This window comes from Cygnus olor, chromosome 2 (genome assembly GCF_009769625.2).
Source record: "Cygnus olor isolate bCygOlo1 chromosome 2, bCygOlo1.pri.v2, whole genome shotgun sequence".
In the NCBI taxonomy this organism is placed as follows: Eukaryota; Metazoa; Chordata; class Aves; order Anseriformes; family Anatidae; genus Cygnus; species Cygnus olor.
The window spans coordinates 61,662,301-61,679,412 of NC_049170.1; the positions used below are offsets into that span (position 1 = coordinate 61,662,301).

General features: G+C 44.7%; 1 protein-coding gene across 1 annotated transcript in view; it reads left to right on the forward strand.

Annotated features, from left to right (window-relative positions):
- Positions 1 to 10,111: 10,111 nt before the first annotated feature.
- Positions 10,112 to 17,112, forward strand: part of ITGA9 (integrin subunit alpha 9) — a 216,746-nt gene continuing 209,745 nt past the window's right edge. Inside the window, 1 exon segment of the mRNA XM_040547302.1 lies at positions 10,112 to 10,398. Coding sequence (XP_040403236.1) covers positions 10,244 to 10,398 — 155 coding nt within the window. The 5' untranslated portion in view covers positions 10,112 to 10,243.

The window sequence follows — 17,112 nt, forward strand, 5'->3', positions numbered from 1 at the left end:
GTAAAAATAACTTCATGCCATTTTGACAAGGTGACAAACTTTGCTTACACCTCATGTCACTGCTGCTGTCAACTAATTGTGAGCATAGTTTGTTTAATGTATCACACTGGGATGCCTGGACTAATATATCATGAGTCAGGGAAGGCAAGGTAATTAAACATCTCACTTGATTTCATGTGCAGTGTGACAAACCCAGCCAGGCTGTTCCCAATTTTGTTAGTGACATTGCTGAGGAAGGAAGCGGGGCTTGCTTTCTTCTGGGACCTGTAGGTCTGTAAGCACTCACAAGGAGGGCATGGAAGCATTGCATACTCTCAGTTTTTCTAAAGGCATCTGCATTTCTCTGAAATCAGAGGTTAGGGTGAGCTTGAACTATTTCTTTCTTATGAAGGAGCCTGTACCAAAACGCTAACATTGGTAGTTGCAACTGGTCTGTCCTCATTAACTAAGCAAAGTGTTTAGGAGTGTCCAACTTTTATAGAGTAATGATAAAAGTAACTCAGTAGAAATCAGCAGGCAAATCACAGATCTGTGACATCATGCTCCAAATTTGCCTTATTTTCTTGCACTGCTGGTCTATGGGATGGCATAGGTCGATACTGCCGAATTCCTTCCAGAACCTCTTACACCAGGGCCATTCACTGAGGTGCACGAGTAACGTCATAAACAAGAGAGCCTGCTGTTATCACAACCTCTGTGCTTCTCTCCTCATGTTATTTGTAGTGAATACGACTCTAGGGATTGCAAATTCCTTGCCTTAATTCCACTGGTTTAAGATGAATTATGCACATGTCCTGGTTTCAGTTAGGACAGAGTTAATTTTCCTCCTAGTAGCTGGCAGGGTGCTATGTTTTGGATTAGGATGAGAAGAGCGCTGATAACATGCTGATGTTTTAATTGTTGTAGAGCAGTGCTTACACCAAGCCAAGGACTTTTCAGCCTCTCTCTGTCCTGCTAGCGAGCAGGCTAGGGATGCAGCAGGAGCTGGGAGGGGACAGACCCAGGACAGCTGACCCAAACTGGCCAAAGGGGTATTCCATACCATCTGACGTCATGCTGAACAATATATAGGGGTGGCTAGCCGGGGTGGAGGGGTGGCCGGCTGCTCGGGGATAGGCTGGGCATCGGTCAACGGGTGGTGAGCAATTGCATTGTGCATCACTTATTTCGTACACATTATTACTATTAATACTATTATTATTATTATTATTGTTGTTATTCTTTTCCCTGTCTTAATAAACTGTCTTTATCTCAACTCACAGGCTTCACTTTCCCGTTTCTCTCCCCCATCCCGGAGAGGGAGGGGGGAGGGTGAGCGAACGGCTGTGTGGTGTTTGACTGCCAGCCGGGCTAAACCACAACAGCACACAAGAAGTTTTTCTGGGAGAGGGGCTGGGGGAAATTGCATTTTTACTTATTTATTTTTAAATCACCGGCAGCAACACAGCATCCCTCATGCTATCCAGATACTCAAATTCAATGTTTTTCACATTACTAAGCCAGATAACTATGCCTCTTCTGGCATAACTCATGCTGATAACAAATCCTATGTAGTCCCATAGTTTACTTTTCTGAACTACTGTGTATGTACAGCACACACCAAATTAAGCTATAGCATAGCAGACAATTTAAAAATAACTGGGTCACAGAAGGGTCCAGTACGTCACAAATTATTTGGTTAAGGGCTCAAGCTTTGACTGCCCATGCACACAACTGCAAAAAGTGTCATTTCTGGAGGGGGAGAATATATCTGGATCTCTCAGAGATGACAAATAGGTTATTGTTCATCTGAACTTTTCACACAAGTATTGTATGATAGTTAACATGTGCAATAATAAACACGGAGTGGCCAGCTAATGGGAAGCAGATGTGCCAAGAATTCCAAGTAAAATGTTTGAAAGCTGCAGTGTAAATTGGGCCTTTCGACAAGTGGCCCAAGCTTGTGTGACCACCAGGGTCTCGGAGGAATAGATTTAGAAGGGGAGGCTAAATAGGAAAGGAGTACAGCACTTTGATGTACAACTCCGTGAGGTTTAGTATCATGTAGAAAAGTGGTAGACCACAGGATCCACCATGTGACTGGTATTTCATGACTTTATAACATCTAGTACACTTTACCCCTTGTGATTTTTGTTTTGATGGAGAGAAATGGGATAAATGAGATAAAATTCACTCGGACTTAATTCTGGACAGTCCAGCTTCATTAAAATTTCAAGGGGTCTTTCCCTTTCAGTGGGTTAGGTCTGGGCTGTTGGAAAGGACCTCTACGTGTAAACTTAAACAGTGAAAATCAAACAAAGAAGACAATCAACAGCCTCAATTATCTACCCAATGTCTTCGTCTTCAGCTGTAATCCTATAGAAAACTATGACAAATAAATTTAATGTGTGTAAAATTATATAATTTTTAAGTCTAGTTAATTCTACTTAGAGTAAGACTTAAAACTCTCTTTCTAAAAGTATGGCACGTCCTGGTTTATAATCTTCTGTTAGTTTTGTAGGGCTCATCATCATTGCTAGGTCTTTGAGTGTGGTAGGAAGGGCTAGTAAAGTGACAGTTCAATAAGCTTCTGTGACAGCACTGCAGAAATACTGGCTGAATTGAGCCTAGGACTGCACCATGGCTCTATCTGTCTTCAGGAACAGGAGGGCTTCAGCTGTGCTTCACACTTAACACACTGCACAGGTTGAAATTGGTGGGAATTTTGCACTGGAGGTGATGTTTGCAGATTTACATTTGCAATTTATATGCTCTGCTGCGGAGTTGTGGCATGCCTGTTTTCTTTATGAAATTGCCCCATTGTCCTGGGGATCCTTTCAGAGAAGGGGGAACAGCTGCCAGTGGTTTGCAGAGCAAACATCCACTGGGGATGGGGCATTTAAGAAACCTGTGATAAGAATCCATTGTGTCTCTGTCTCAGATACCCAAATTCTTGGGTGTCTGCCTGAGGCTGATGCAAAAACTGCGGTTTTTGTGGCAGGTCTAATCCCCTCCTGGTGCTGGACAAAGAAGGGTAATCAGTAGGGGGGATTTAATTTATTGTTTCTCTTTGATGTATTGCTCTAGGTAGCCTAGCACTTTTTCCAAAAGTCCCAGGACTAGCAAGTAAAGAGTGAGTCTTCTTGGGAAAAAAAAAATCTCTTGTGAAAAGTCACAATTTCACCATTCACCTCCTTTATAATCCCCAAGAGGTTACTAAGAAGATCACAGGGAAAAGATATAGGCTGAGGCAATGCTTTTTGAAAGCTAACAGTGCTTTCTCTCTCTAACTGGTTTGATACATCCAACATCGTCATCTTGTCTGTGCTGTAAATTCAGCCATGGGTGAGAGCTGGCTGCTTAGCCAACCAGCATTGAGTCAGACAAGACTGGGATGATGCTGGCAAGTGAATTTCATTAAGAGCATATCAACCTTTTAAAGTATGGGGATACTCATGAAGTATGTTTTAGGATAGTCATTGCATTTTTGGTTGCAATGCAGTGATTTAGGAGGTACTGACAAAGGCTAGCCTTGTTGCAGTGAGGTTTAGTATTTTTGGAGTTTTTCTGTAGTCACAGGTGAGAGAGAATGAAATTCAGCTTCAGGTGCTCTGAATCGCTTTGTGGTGGAGCTTCACTTTTCCTTAACCATGGCTCTTGTACCTTGATGGCCTCTTTCTTTCCTCACTGTGGTCCTGATCTCCTTCATCTCCACCCATCAGTGGAGATGAAGGAAAGACAACTTCTTCATTGTGTCCCCTGTAGGACTGGGGCAGCTCTTTTCGGTGGCGTCTTGAATTGTGTGGCGTGTGCTTTTGGAGCATACTGCCACATGGCCGACTTTTGGATTTAAGGATTTCTGTCCACAGGTCCTCTTAGAGCCACTCTAAAACAAATATCAGGAAAAAAAAAAACAACAAACAAACAGCAAGCACAAAGAGAACATTATTACAGTACATTGGCAAACACGAGCGTGTCTCCTCTCATTATGGCGGTGAAAGCTTTTAGACCTATTGATCCCTCAGCTGAGGTAATGAGGTTCAATCAACTGAGTGAGAACACAGTATCGCTGGTGTCAGCGTGAAACAAAAACATGCAGTGATGATTCTGCTAGCAAGACCAATGGTAATGAACGAAAAGCAATTCAAAATAAGCCTGTGTGTGGTTTTACAGCATGTGTGTATATGCATTTTAAAATATATAATATATGAATACATACAACACAGCTGTAATTCTAACCACATCCAAACAAATATATGATGGCTGTTGGAAAATATGAGAGCTGCAAAACTTGACCGCTACTTGCTGTTAGCAGTGTGTCCATAAGTTAGCCTGAGTCCTAATTCAACCCAAGCACATGCTTAGCTTCAGTTCTGCCGTTCAGTTCACCTGAAGTTAATAAAGCGTAAGCATGCACTCATATTTAAGCAGGTCCTTAATGAAGCACGTAGCACAGCTGAATAGAGACTCCTGAGTAGACGTTTATTGCATGAGAAGGAAAATGCAGAAATCTAGATGTATTAAAGAAAGAAAGTAAACTCTATGAAAGGGGAAAAAGTTACCGGATATATTTTTTTCTTTTACTTGGCTCTGAGGAATTCCTTCAGTTACTGGTATACGGTATATGATAAATGTTTTAGAAATATGTTTTACGTTACAAGATGCATTTTCATTTGGGCATGAATTGACCATAAGTCATGTCGAAATATACCCCCCCTACCGAAAGCCAGGGCAAGTGTTTAAGTCTAATGCTAATGCATAGTTTTCAAGGGGATAGAAGAATGGTGAGTCTGGATCACTAAATAAATGGGATTGCTGCTGAAATAGTACAGTTTAAGAAAAGAAAATCCTTAAATATTTAAAAAGGGAGAATTGATTTTTTGCATATGGGACTCTGAAAATTCTGGATTTATACGCTATTCTTTTACTTATTATTATGAGAAGAAGATTTTCGATTGAATTATCAGCTTCTATATCACCTAAGGTTTGTACTGACTCTGTCTTCAACCCAGATAAAGCTTTCTGGATTCTAAGTCTGCTTGGAAAACTCTACCCAAGTAGAGAAACAAGAAAGAAAACATCTCCTTCACTTAATGGGAACAACATTTGAAGATACGGTTTGTACCATGACAATTGCAGTCTAGATTTGCTGATAAATCTAGATGCTGACAATGATTTACTGCCTGACAGATTAAAGTAGAAAGCTTCTCACATTATGACTGCTATTATTTTGAAAACCCATAGCTCTGTCCCTGTTGATCCAGCAGGTTCCTACCTAATTCGTTGGTAGGTAAGTGAACGTGGGGAATTCTCTCTTTATGAAATGTACTTGGTATTTATCATATTTTATGGATATGTGTTAGTGTATTTTTTTGATTTTTCATAATTACTCCTTTTACGTATTTATGTTTCAAAGTAGCATCCTCCTCTTTGACTGCTTCAGCACTGACGGGGGGTTGAAATGAGGAAAGAAGAAAAGTCTTTCCTCTTCTCTTTACAGTGTAACAAAAGGTGGCTGTGCTCTTCTCTTTGGTTGAATGGGAGAGGCAACCACGATAAATCTTCGTCACAAAGCCACACTGAAAGAGAAATTGAAAAGGATGCTTCTGACCTGATGTGTGAGAAGAGCTACAAAAATGTCTGGAAAATCTCTCTTCCACAGGAAGACTGAAGAAGTTTGGTCTCCTTAGCTCATCACAGCTGAGTCTGAAAGTGGATTAGATCACACAGCTCTGTGGCTAAAAATAAACTGTAGTATTACCATTAAGACCTGATTTACAAACACAGTGACCAACCTCCTTGTACTGAGCACTTGACAGAGAAATACAGAGAATGCTTGTGAAGAATCAGCAAGTCTCACAGCTGTGATGGGAAAGCTTTAGCACAAGTTCACTTGAAGTCTCCTCACTAAGCACATGCTGACATAAATGTATGGGTAATGGCTAGGAGAGGCAGCAGCCCTTATATTAACGAGCTCGTGGGATGCCTGCCCACTGCTGGGGTATTCTTGGTGATGTTGCCAGCGTGGGAGAAGTAGCAGCAGCACAAGCAGATGTGCTCTCCTTCTCCTCCTCCCCTTGTGGGAACGCATCTGAGTTATACATGTGGACCAGCTTAAAAGAGACAGTAAAACCTCAAGCACAATAATAGTGCCAGGACACCACAGCACTTTTTTGGTGTAAATGCAAGGAAAAGCAAATGATTAGCCTAACAAAAAGTGGTGTCCTAAAGTTAAGCAAGGTATTCATCAAAATAATGAAAATGATACCGAGTTCAATATGTTCAGTGTGGGAGCAAAATTAGGTATTTTTGAGAAGCTAATAATGATGTGAGAAGTGGCATTTTGGGAGGAGAAGCCTGCAGGAGGGGAATTACCTCTTAACACGCTGTCTTGATGAACCAAGTCTGTACACAACGATTCTGTAAACAATGCAGACATTGGGCATTTGTTTTCTGTCTCTTTCTGTAGTCAGAGCATTACTGTTTTTTTTTTTTCCTTAGCTCTGCAATTCAAGTTATTAATTAAAAAGTATTGTCAAGGGTGCTTTTCACTGTAGGTTCTCAATTTACAAATAACTTTTCTAATTTAAAACCTGATCTGGAGACCGACTGCTGCCAAAATAGAGCATGTTAAACTGTGGTTAAGTACTTAATTAATATGGAATGGTGTAAAATACAAATTACCCTTATGATGCGGGTATGGAGCCTCCCCAAACAATACAAACATCAAGGTTGAAGCAGAGAGAACACAGGGATATAGAAATGCAGGCACAGCTAATTCCAGTTTGAATAGTTCATTAACAAAAGGTTGGCATATGATTTAGTGCACTATTCCTTGTTCCCAGTCCTTATTGTTAGCATCATATTCATTTAACAGTACATTATTATAATGCTTGTAGTTGCAGTTAGATGCTTCCCATTGCTTTCATTTCTTCCAGTGCATGCCAGGATTTTAACAGCTGAAATGGCAAAGACCTAAACATGCACTTTCTGTTTCTGCTCTGCCTGAAAAAATTCCCATTGGATTAAATGTTGTGAGATTACGTTAGTATTTGGATGCGCAGTAAAACAAAAAATAAAAATTTAAAAAAAAAAAAAAAGGAGGGGGGAAGGGCATGGGAGTACAGTGTTCCTGGCCTTTCCTTGGATAATCCTCCTTGCCAGGAATGGAGAGGTAAAGTTCTTCATGGACTCACACACCTCTGTATTGTATCGCTGCTAGTTGAAATAAGCCCTCCTGGGAATGCTCTACAACGTGAGAGACAAGTGTTGCATTCACCTCATCTAGCCGCTTTGCTTCCCTTGTCCCTCTGGAGATGAATGAACCCATCCTTCTCCCCAGCGTGTCAGCTCACATTTCCTCTAACTTCATTGGAGAGCTGTCTAGCATCACTCAGTGCCTGGATAATTAATTGAAAAGCCCCTTCACTTTCTTGCTTCAAAGTGCAGAGAATTTGGCTTGGTAGTGCTAATGGGATTGCATGTCGTTCGTGGAATTTGCTTAATCACTGCATATTGACTTTCTGGCTAAATCAGATTACTTTTATCCATATTGATTGCACAGTTAGAGAACTCCCGTGAAAATCTTTTCATTACGTGTTGTAAATATCCTTGCTAAAACAACGTAAATGCTGTGTCGATTTCATTTGGTGCTGTAATGAGTAAATCGGTTCTTTCAATTTGATCGTATACTTAACAGCTGAAAGTATTGATGAGTGACCTTTCCTTTTTATTTGGTATTAAGCACTGTGTCACTTAGATTTAATACTGGAGAACATTCACTGTTCACTTCTGCATAACCCTGGCCATACTTATGTGTATGTGCCTGTGTATAGATTTATGTGTGGATAATTAACACACTCTTTAAGCTTACAGAAGGGTAATAAGGGAACAATGCAATGTTGCTTTGCTCAACCTGTTTTTGAAGCAGATGTGAAGACCCTCATGGTGGTGGAGCTACAGTAATCTGCAGACAAGGTCTGTGGCAGAAGCATGTCACTTTCACTAGTTCAACCTCTCCTTTCAACGTGACGTGTTGCTAAGTCCTTGCATCATCATTTGCAATTTTAACCCCCCAAAACTGAAGTCTCAAAATGCCCCAGCCTTTCCATAAGCCACCTTGAGCAAGAGCTTTAAATAAGTACACTGCTAAGCTTTATGTAGTAAGTATAAAATATCTGGATGGCTGGAAGCCTCCCTTCCTCTGCTGATTTTTTCCACCACCTAATTCTGTAATCGCTGCCGCTCTACTTAGCTTGTCCCCAGAATATTCCTATGCTCACATCCACTTTCTGGCATCACATTCAACATCAAAAAGGGCAATTTCCAAACAGCAACATGTATGTATACACGCACAGCCCCAGGGCACTTGCGGATGATGCTCAAGGTCAATGCTTACCTATAGTCTGGAGATGGCTTTTATCTGAGGATGTTCCCCTGCAGGAACAAGCTACACTTTTGAAAGAGCCAAATCAATGTCATGAAACAGCTTACCACAAAATTACCTTCTCACTGAGTATGCACCCTCAGCACAAACCCACAATCAGCTCAATCCCTTCACAGGAGATACTAAACTTTCCCTGAGAGCTTCCTGTACTGAAAGATGACTTTACCTTCAAGAGTATTCCCACAGCAGCTCTCCAACAGCCCTGACATCCAGCATTCTTCATTAGGGTTCACTGTTGTCATCTGCAGCAAGTTCCCTGCAAACCCTCAGGTGCCAAGCACACCCAGCTTGTGCCGGTGCAAGAAATGCTGAGCACGTGTCTGTGTGTTTCCAGCTGCTTGCCAGAAGCAGCAATTCCCATCGTGTTGGAGCTCCTGGCCCCTCTGCCATTGCATTTCCTGGGATCTACTGCACTTCTCCCAGCGAGCCTGCTCCTGGATGAGAAGAGTACGTGGAATGAAGTAGCCAAAACAAGGGCTAACAGCAACAAATGAAACTTCCAGTTATCCCTGTGGGAGCACTTCTTTCCTGAGCTCCTAGTGCCGATCCTCAAGATCAACCTAAACACACCTTCACAACAACCCCAAGCACAACAAACTGCCATTTTTTTGCTGAATAATAAATGTGTGGGTTCTATAGGTCGGAGAATTTTATCCTGTAACTCCCCTCCCCTCTTCATGCAGGAGGATGTGTGACATTTCTCTTGCCCACTGGAGGCGACTACCTTCTTGCCTTGGCTCTCGTCCATCTTTTATTGTTTATTTTCGGTCCCAGATAGTCTACCTTTTAAAATATTAGCACAATTACTTTCAGCCTTTGTTCAGCCATGAATGTTGCTGCTTGAGGGCCACAAAGATGATCAAGGGGTTGGAGCACCTCTCCTATGGAGACAGTCTGAGAGAGCTGGGGCTTTCAGCCTACAGAAGAGGTGGCTCTGGAGTGACCTCATTGCAGCCTTTCAATACTTAAAGGGGGCTAATGAAAAGGATGGAGAAGGACTCTTTACTTGGGTAGATAACGACAGGACAAGGGGGAATGGTTTTAAACTACAAGAGGGCAGACTTAGATTAGAGGTTAGAAGGAAATTTTTCACTCAGAGGGTAAGGAGGCACTGGCACAGGTTGCCCAGAGAAGCTGTGGATGCCCCATCCCTGGAGGCGTTCAAGGCCAGGCTGGATGGGGCCTTGGGCAACCTGGTCTGGTGGGAGGTGTCCCTGCCCATGGCAGGGGGCTGGAACTGGATGATCCTTGAGGTCCCTTCCAACCCAGGCCCTTCTATGATTCTACAATTGTTTTAGGGACTCACGGCTTGTTGCCATTTCTTTCACAGCCTCATGGCAGAACACATGGGCCTGGTATTCTTCCCAAAGTGTCTCGTGTTCCGTCCCTCAGACGGAAATCAGCTCCTCACCCCCAGACCTTCCTCCCTCTCCCCTCACCACACCGCGAACCACCCCTTTCCTCACCCACCCCGGCCACCCAGCGCCCCCCATCAGCAACCCGAGGGGTGCCGCGGGGTGCTGCCAGGACCCCCCTGGTTCCCGGGGCACCCCTAGGGGCCCTCTCCCCCCGCCTCACGGCGGCCCCCGGGACTGCGGGGCTCAGGCCGCGGGGGGCCGGCTGCGGGCCGCGGCCGCCAGGGGGCACCGCGGCGGTGGCGCGGGGCGGAGCGGGGCGGAGCGGGTCGCCCAGTCCCGCCGGGTGCTGGCGGCTCGGGGCGAAGCCGAGCCGGGCACAGAAGTGAACCCGGGAGGAGGAGGAGGAGGAAGAGAAGAAGGAGGAGAAGAAGGAGGAGGCGGCGGGGCTGGGGCTCGCAGGATGGCGGCGGGGTGGCGGGTGCTGGCGGCGCTGCTGGCGGCGGCCCTGGCTCGCTGCTACAACGTGGACCTGGGGCTCCCGGTGGTCTTCCAGGGCCCCAACGGCTCCTTCTTCGGCTACTCGGTGCTGCAGCACTACCACGACAGCACCCGGTGGTGAGTAGGGGACCCCGACGGACAGCAATCCCCGGGGGGAAAGGCGGTGCCAGCAGCCGTCGTGCTGCCTTAAATGGGGGAAAAGGGGAAAAGAAATGGGTTTTAGTAGTCTTTTTCGCGGTGACAGTGCCGGTCATGGAGGGGTAGCAGTGGGAGAGCCGGCGTGTGCCCGCTGCTGGGGCGAGGCACGGGGGAACAGGCATGTAACTTTGATTTTTTTGGGTAAGGATAGGAAGTTTGTCCACTTCCCCCAAAAATTATCCACACTGGCAAGCTTTTCATTGGTCCTCTTGGTTGAAAAGAGCCCTGGAGCGTGGTCTGTCTCTCCCTCGTTTGGGTCAGAGGCTCTTTGTTAGAATTAAAAGGGATTTTTTCTCTTAGCTGGACCTAGCCGGTGTCGTCTGGTGGCCTTCCACGAGCAGGAGCCGCCGCTGCCAGCGCGTGCCCACAAAGCTCGTCTTTATCTCTCATGCGTAGATATGGCCCGATTGCTCAGCTGTTGGTGTTGGAACTGTAGCGCACTGTGATAGATAAATAAATGTATTCATGCTGGCGGCCAGTTCTTCCAAAATGACTCTCTTTCACGCCCCTTAGTTCACAAGTAGTTGTGTACTCTGCCTCTCTGTGCAGCGGCTTTCCCGGAGCATTCGCTGTTAAGGACTTATCAGAAGGCTTCGCAGAGGAAAAGCTCTCAGGAAAGAAAAGCTCTCAGTTCACAGCGATGCTTAACTCAGGGCAGGAAGCAACAAAGGATGAAAAGGCTGAAAGTGGCTTGTGTTCGACACAGAGTGCGGGGGGCTCGCCGCGGGGCGAGCGAGATACAGTGAGAAGAGAATGATGCAGCTTGTTGCTCCTTGTCTTAGTGCCGGTCCTTCTGGATGGTGACGTGGATTACCTTCAGGTGGCACCTGCTGGTGTCATTTTGGAAGGGGAGGGTGAGCAGGGAGGAGAATCTCTGCGACATCCCTCTCTGCCTGTAAATGATGCTGGATCAGTGGCCCAGGGCATCCCTCTGAAGGCAGACATCTGTAAGAAGTCTGATGCCCCAAATTATTTCACACCTGTTTTCTGAAAACGCAGCCTCTTCACGGAGCCTTGCCTGTGGCACCCAGAACCATAAAGTGTCTAACATCACGAAGTGTTCTTAAATAACTAAAAAAACGCATTAGCCCTAGCACCTGGAAGGGTGAGCAGCAGCTTTATATGGTCAGCATCTGCACAGGGCTGTCAAAAATCGTGAGGGTAGGATTGTCAACCTGTGAAGCGACAGCAAAGTTTTGCTTATAGAAGTATGTGCAGCCTTCTTCAGTTTTCTGAAGATGTCGCCTTGAACTGAATGGGCATATTCTGAGTGCAAGCATTTTTTTTTTTCAAACTGTGATGTAAAATCGATTTTAAGTGTTTAATATGTTTCTTCTGGAGAGCTTAAAATATCTGGCCAATCTTTCTGGGCATTCAGACCATCAAAGAACTGAACCCTTGTCTGAGCCTTTAGCTATATCCTCGTCCCCTGAGTAGGGTACAAAGGCTTGCAGTATTGTATAGTACTGTTTTAAAATCCTAATCATACTGGACAGAACCTTACTTCTGCCTACAGATATCACTTCAGAGCATAAAAGCCTCTGATTTCCATTTCAAAGAGATTACACGCTGCAGATTATTCAAGCACAAGATAGTCTCTGTTTTATTGGCTGAGTGCAGAGGGAAATGGTTAGTAGAACTGATAGCATTTTTTGGATTTGTCAGGTTTTTCTGTGTGAAGCTTTTGTGTGCAAAGCTATATAGCTGTTTCCTTAGTTGGCTTGTAAAGTTAGCAGGTGATGTATTTTTCTTTCAAACTGTGATAAGCTGTGGACAGGGTGAAGGCTGTTATATGGAATATGTAGCAAAAATGTTTTCTATTCATGCCATTGTAACATACAGCTCCTATTAATAGTCATAGGGTTATTGTTTTTGTGTGTCGGTTTCATTCTTAGCTTCATAGCTTTTCTTTACACAAAGAAACATTATGATTCTGGTTTCTCATGTCCCTCTGGCCTATATGCTGTTGTGGGAAATTAACCTAAATTAATTTTGGACTGTGATATTTCAGTCATACATGGCTTGCCTGGTGAGCTGTGCACTATGTGAGCCTGCAGAACTGTGGTCGATCCTATCTGAGGCTGTCTCCTGCCAGTCTAAATCTATTTCATGTGTTAACATGCTCCCAACCATTGGAGAATGTTGTCCTGATAGCTCAAGGCTTCTTAATCTTTATTGCCCGAGGACCCAGTATTCCCCTAGAGTATTTCTGATCACTGAAGTGTATTATTCTCAGCAGTCTGTCCATGTGCTTTTTATATAAATTCATTTTTTTCATAATAAAATGGTATCTGTAATTGCCAGCTCTTCAACTTCAGTGTTTCAACCACTTGTTTTCCAACACCACAAAGGAGCTTGTCTGTGTTATCTGCCATAAACCTGCAGGTTTTCAGTAAACCAACCCAGAGTTTGATGATTTGTGAAGATTTATGTGAGCCAAATATTCTTGCCAGAGGAACTAAAGGAGGAATATTTGGTTTGAAGTGTTGTCAGATAAATACAGATAGTTAGGCTGCTACACAGCCCTAGACACAGAAATTATAATGGGTATTCAGCCTCCACTGCAATAGTGATGAAAGTCAGTGCCTTTGACATGTCTGAAATAGTTAATTGCAATGATGCTTCCTTTTAGGAGTTGTTTTCACACAATTTTTGTGTCAAGAAAGGTTTGTCATCACAGATGTGCTGAAGTTATTGTTTTTCTGACAATGTCCCGTTTTCCTTCCTTGAGCGGGTTTTATGACTGTAAATCTTGAAAGGCTTACCCAGCTCCCCGTCACTGCCATTTCCAGCAGAGTAAGGATCCAGGTGGTTGCTTGCATTTGGAGCACAGACAGGCTGAAGTGCTTCTGTTCTCTGGAAATAATTTGGAAGCTTGGAGTAAAGACCCGACAAAGCGACCAAGAATGCGGTTTCCTCTGCTTTTCTCAGAGACAGTTCAAGAAGCAACAATGTCGATTTTGCCCCAGTAAAAGATGTTAATGATGTGACATCCCTCATCATTCTTCTGTTAATAATGTTACTTTATCTCTCTCCTTTCCCCTCCTTATGTCTTCTCCTTATTGACACCCCCCCAATCCCTCAGCAAGCCCAGGGTAACAACTTCATCCTTTCTGGCAACATGATCCGGCACTAAAAAGTAAGGGAGTCAGTTTAGCTGCATGGCATCCTGCTGTGAGAACTACAGTAAGGAATGAGGCTGGTTATTGTGCTGCTGCTTTGCTTCTTTGGCCCTGCTCTTTGCCAGGTTGCACTGTTGCTGAAGCATGAAGGTGGTTTTGCATCTCAGGCTGATGGATGGATAGATGTCATTAGTGTATGATGCACCTGTCTGTAGCCAAAATAAGACATAGGAGCAGACTGCCCTGGCAGAGGCTGGCTGTTGTGTTAATGATGCCATGTTGCATCAATGATGCAGGGATGCTGTAGGTGCAGCAAGGGTGTTTGGAGAAGGTGGGGAATATGGGATTGTTGGTGTTGCTCACAAGTTGTCCATCTACTGCCCCAATAACGGTCCTGCTTCTCGCTCTGCATGTGTTGGATGAACCTTTGTGATTTTTATTTTGAGGGCTAAACAAGTGGCATAGACCTTTCTGGTGGGGAGAAACTCAGCTGGGATGAGTTTCACCCTCCTCTGGCACTGCTTTTGAAATCCGCTGCGGTATGCAAGGATATTTAAAGACTTTTTTCCCCTGCCACTTAACATTGCAGCGAGGTGAGGTACCTACTCTCCCCAGTCCTTGAACTGTGATTGCCTAATCACTCCTGGCATGCTCCAGGCTGATGCTTAATGTGCTTGGCATCCCTCCACGCCATTGGGCAGCTTGACACTTCCCTTCACTGTTCTTTCCGCTAAATGCAGCACTTAGTTTCCAAATCTGTACGTCCTGAGGGTCAATCACCAGCAAAGTGATAGTTAGTGTTCGTCAGGAAGTAATTTTAAGAAGGTGTGGATTTCCCTGGGGCCAGAAAAGCTCCTTGTCGTCCAATAATATTGGCTGATGTGGCCTCTGCAATGCGATGGTTTCTGACCGCACCGCTGCATAGCTGTCTCCATACAGATGAGGGCGTTTGTCCTCAGCTGTGGGAGTACGAATGCAAGAAGAGAAGGTTAAACGGCCTCTCTGCTTACTGCTTCTCATGTCCGTTTAGATCCCAATACTTGGTTCACAGAGCCAGTGGGATGTAGCCAATTCTTAGAGATTTCTGTGCCTGTCAAGCAAAAGTGACCCTAAAATGGCCCTAACCCCTTGGTTGTCTTCACTGGGAAGTGATCCCTTTCCTGTGGTGTGGTTTCCTGATCGAGGTGTCTCCCTGCAGCTGATCACACCATCCTAGGGGCTTCCTGTGACACATTATGGTTGTGGTGAGAGCTTATGCTCATGGATAATCACCGCAAAGGCCACACCATAAGCCTTTGGCAGAAGGCTGGAAGACTGCTGGTGCTTGCTTGCTGATAGTCCAAGTAGTCCTACAGTACCCCTGAAGAACTGTACCACAAAATAAGGCTATTTTAACCTAAGGCTTGTTAAAATGGTTGGAAGGTTGCCTGGTAATAGCAAAAAACAAACAAAAAAACCAAACCAAACCAAACAAACAAAAAAAACCACCAGGGTTGTGATTCTCTGGGCTGTTCAGGTATCCTTGTGTTTAGGTCAGGCCAGAATGCACAGTGCTGAGGCATGAGAAGCCTGTGTGAGGCTCCGAGGCTTTGTTTTGAAATGCCTTTCTGTTTTGGTATGGTACCGGAGAAAAACACCTTCTCCGGTTGCAGCATTGTTTCACAGAAGTCTCCAAAGACCTCGAAGGTGTTTTAATGTGTAGGGGAGATGCAAAACAGACGTTTGTTTTGCTCAGTGAGCTCCAAAACGCTAGCAGGAAAGTGAGTCTTCTGTCCAGACCTGCTGGGAGTCTTGTGGCAGTTAAATAGGTGATTTTCGTCCAACAGTTTAAGCAGTTACACACAGAAACTGATGAAAGAGTAAAGGAATCTTTTCTTGACAAAGGTAATATCCCAGCCTCAAGTCTTTGAATAGAACCACAGCAAGTGGTATGTGACAAATGCCAACCTGACCAGCCAAAAAGCATGGGACCCAGCAGAAAGACCTCCCATCTCCCTGAAGGTGACTTCTTCCCAGGCACAGACAAGCATGGGTCACACCAGAGGGAACAGGAAACCTGCAGAGGTTTCAGTCACTGGGGGGGAAGTGCAAGAGTGAATGAAAGAAACAAGATCCTAAGATTACATGGTGTGTGAGGTAGGCTAACTACCGAATTTGGATGTTTGGCCATTCAGGACAATCCAAAATAGATTTGCTTCTGGCATGTGTCACCAGTTGGTTTTAGTGGCTGCTTCCTTGTGCTCAGTCCATGTGGGGAGATGTGACAAATGTTTTTGAAAGGTATCACTCAAGACAATCTGAGTCATGTAATCTGCGCCTGTGGCCTACTCAGATCATTAATTACCGATTTTTCCCATTCAGCTTTTTAAAGAGATCTGAAGAGGTCTTCATCTGGCATTCTGCAGTCTGAGGTATCTTTTGCACTAATTGCCGAATCAAATTTACTTTTCTTGGTTTAGAGGAAAGCTTCATTTAAACTGGAGGTCAGCGTGGCCCACATTACCTTATTGTTACAACAGGTCATAGAAACAGTTTCTTGCCATTCGCAATTCGAACCAGTAACTCTTTAAGTTAGTAATATGCCCCCTTGTTTGTTTTTGTTGGACCTCATGAATGTCAATAAGTGAATGACATGCATTCATTGCCTGTGTAAATGAGATGATTGGCATTGGATTTTCTGCCTGCTGCCTGGCTGGTGGGATTTCCATGTTGGGCTATTATTTCAGGCTCCTTTGCTTTCGGTCCCCAATGTGCAGGCTTTGTAGGCTTAAGGAACTTAAGCATTTCAGCCACTAATTCTTCTCACTTGTGCAAACATGACGTGTGTTATCGAGAGCAGCCCCACTGAACTTCTCCAAATGATACTGCTCAGCTCATGAGACTTGGGAGAAAATGTAGGGTTTCTTTTCATTTTGTGAATGTGTTTCCAAGTGCCATGGGGTGGTTTTGCGATGTGTGGGGAAGCATATGGTATAGAAGAGGCTCCCGATGGCAGCTCATCCAGGTGGCCCAGGCTGGCGCTGGACATGTGCGTGCATTGTGCCTCAGGTCTCTGTATTTATGGGGATGATGACAATGAGTGGTGGTTGGGAATGGAACTTTAAAGAAGGAAAACCTTTAAAACCAGGAAAGCTTCCGTTCTGGGACTTGTACTGGGCTGTCCATCCATGCCATGGGTGGGCTGTGTGCCTGGATGGACTTTGCACCAGTAGCTCTCTATCCTTTTAGTGGCTAAACCAAGAGCGGTGCCTCCTTGGTCAAGCACCCATGGTCAACAGTGGTGCCTCCTTGGTCAACAGGCAGCACCCATGCACACAAACGCTGGAGGCTGTCTTTTAGAGACGGTTGCCCTCAGTTCCAGCCCTGGGCTTAACTTCAGCACGGATTTTGTTAGATACAAAAGCTTTGCCCTGCCCCACAGTGCAAGGGTATCTGCAGAACTGATATTGAACTGCTTGGTGCTCCCCATCGTCCTCCCCGGCACTGCCTTCCTCCTGCTTAACCTCCTTCC